This window comes from Trypanosoma conorhini, assembly GCF_003719485.1.
Source record: "Trypanosoma conorhini strain 025E chromosome Unknown Tco_14.4_contig_01240, whole genome shotgun sequence".
NCBI lineage: Eukaryota > Euglenozoa > Kinetoplastea > Trypanosomatida > Trypanosomatidae > Trypanosoma > Trypanosoma conorhini.
In genome coordinates this window covers 1400-3164 of record NW_021705329.1, presented here as the reverse complement: position 1 = coordinate 3164, position 1765 = coordinate 1400, and the positions used below count along the sequence as shown (strand labels likewise).

The 1765-nt window shown below is 59.8% G+C and overlaps 2 protein-coding genes across 2 annotated transcripts in view; both read left to right on the top strand.

The window, feature by feature from the left end:
• Positions 1-352: 352 nt before the first annotated feature.
• Tco025E_09712 (trans-sialidase) lies at positions 353-1117 on the top strand (the record flags this gene model as incomplete). The annotated part of the gene is made up of 1 exon (XM_029376522.1): positions 353-1117. One exon carries the CDS (start codon positions 353-355, stop codon positions 1115-1117), a length of 765 nt encoding a protein of 254 aa, XP_029223379.1.
• A 46-nt stretch (positions 1118-1163) lies between these two features.
• The window catches only part of Tco025E_09711 (putative trans-sialidase), a gene marked incomplete at both ends in the record, with an annotated part of 639 nt that continues 37 nt past the window's right edge, over positions 1164-1765 (top strand). The window contains one exon of the mRNA XM_029376521.1: positions 1164-1765. This exon is cut by the window's right edge and continues 37 nt beyond it. Coding sequence (XP_029223378.1) covers positions 1164-1765 — 602 coding nt within the window.

Genomic DNA, 1765 nt, shown 5'->3' with positions numbered 1-1765 from the left:
TTATTTACTTCTCTTCCCCGTCGTCTTTTCTTTTGCGGCCTGGGCGGTGCCCACCGTGTGGGGCCGCGCCGTTCTTAACTCCCTCTTCTGCCGGCGTGGCGGCACGCATGCGGTGTGTTGTCCTTTTTTCTCTGCTGCTTCTCTCTTCCACACACACGCTGAAGGAAAAAGAGACCAAGCGCTGCTCGTTGCCGCTACTGTGCGCCTCGAAGGCTTCGCAGCTAACAACACACGCAACGGTCGCGGCCTGCACGGAACCACCGCAAGGAAGTAAAGAGGAGAGCGAGCGGCCCAACATGTCCCGGCGTCTTTTTTTTATGCGCTGCTGCTGCTCCTCCTCTGCGTGCTGCTGATGTGCAGCAGCTGCGAGGCTGAGACGCCGCCGAAGGAGGTTGAACTGCTTAAAGCAGGGGAAGCACCCGCGCTCACGCCTCAGGAAGAAGGCGGAAGTTACCCCATTGTTCCAAATGAACTGGCATTCTACGGTCATTCTCTTGCTGACGTGAACGGTGTGCTGGTTGCCCTTGCCGTGGGCGTGTACGGAAAAGTGCTGGGCACTGCGGTGGATGCCGACATCTGGGCAATGTGCCGCCCGTACGGAGAGGATGGCGCCTTGGGCCAAGACGCTGCGTGGGAGAAACGAGGCTGGACGCCGCAGGTGGTGGCCAAACAATTGGGAAAAAAGATCTACGGCGGCCCGCTGTCCGGACCCAAGGCCGTGGTGAGGGGCAAACAACTATTTCTTCTGGTGTCAAACTTCACCCTGCGCGACCCGCCTTCACCGGGAGTCTTTGGCTGGGAAGCCGCTGACTGGGACCTTGCGCTCTTTGTTGGTGGCGTGGAGGAGCCGACGGCAGTTGGAGGAGGGAAGCAAGTCTCGTGGGCGACGCCCGTGTCGCTGAAAACCAAGCTTGCCACAGAGATGCAGCGGCATTCGTGGAAGGAGCTGTACGCCTTCGGTGGGGCCAGAGGCGTTGCGGTTGGGGAAAAGAAGATTCTCTTCCCTCTTATGGGAACCAGCGTGGGCGCAGAAGAACGCAGATTTGCCTGCACCGTCATGTACTCCGAGGACAATGGGGGACAGCTGGAAGCTTCCTGCGGCGCCTGTGGCTGCTGAGGACTGTAACGCTGCCACGCTTCTCGAGTGGGAGGGGAAACTCTTCATGGCCACCTCCGGATTTTCTTCGCCGTGGCGGCGCAGGGTGTACGAATCCAGTGACGAGGGGAAGACGTGGAACGAGGCTGCCGGACCCTTCGCACGCCTGTTGAGCGACGCATACGCATTGTCTATGGTCCACGCTCCTGGTGACCTCACCACTGCAACCATCGCGGACAAGCAGGTGCTGCTGTACACGCAGGTGTCGTTCAGTCCTACTGCGCCAGAAGGAACCAGCGGAATGGGCACGTTCCGCAGAGTCATCCACCTGTGGCTCTCCGACGGTGTCCGGACACACGACGTTGGGCCGATATCTGCGGATGATGCGGGCGACGCCCCTTTTAGCTCGCTGCTGTACACAAACGATGAGCTCTTTGCCCTCTACGCGAAGAAAGGCGCGTCTGAAGGATCAGACATTCTTGTTTTTGCGCGCCTCCCGGAGCAGCTGCAGCGGATCAAGACTGTGCTGCAAACATGGAACGATGTGGACGGTAGAGTTGCAAAGCTTTGCAGCTCCGACACCCCCACCGTTGCGGAGGGCGCCGCAGAACCCGCTGCTGCCTGCGTCGGTGCTACGCCAACGGAAGGTCTGGTTGGGTTTTTGTCGAA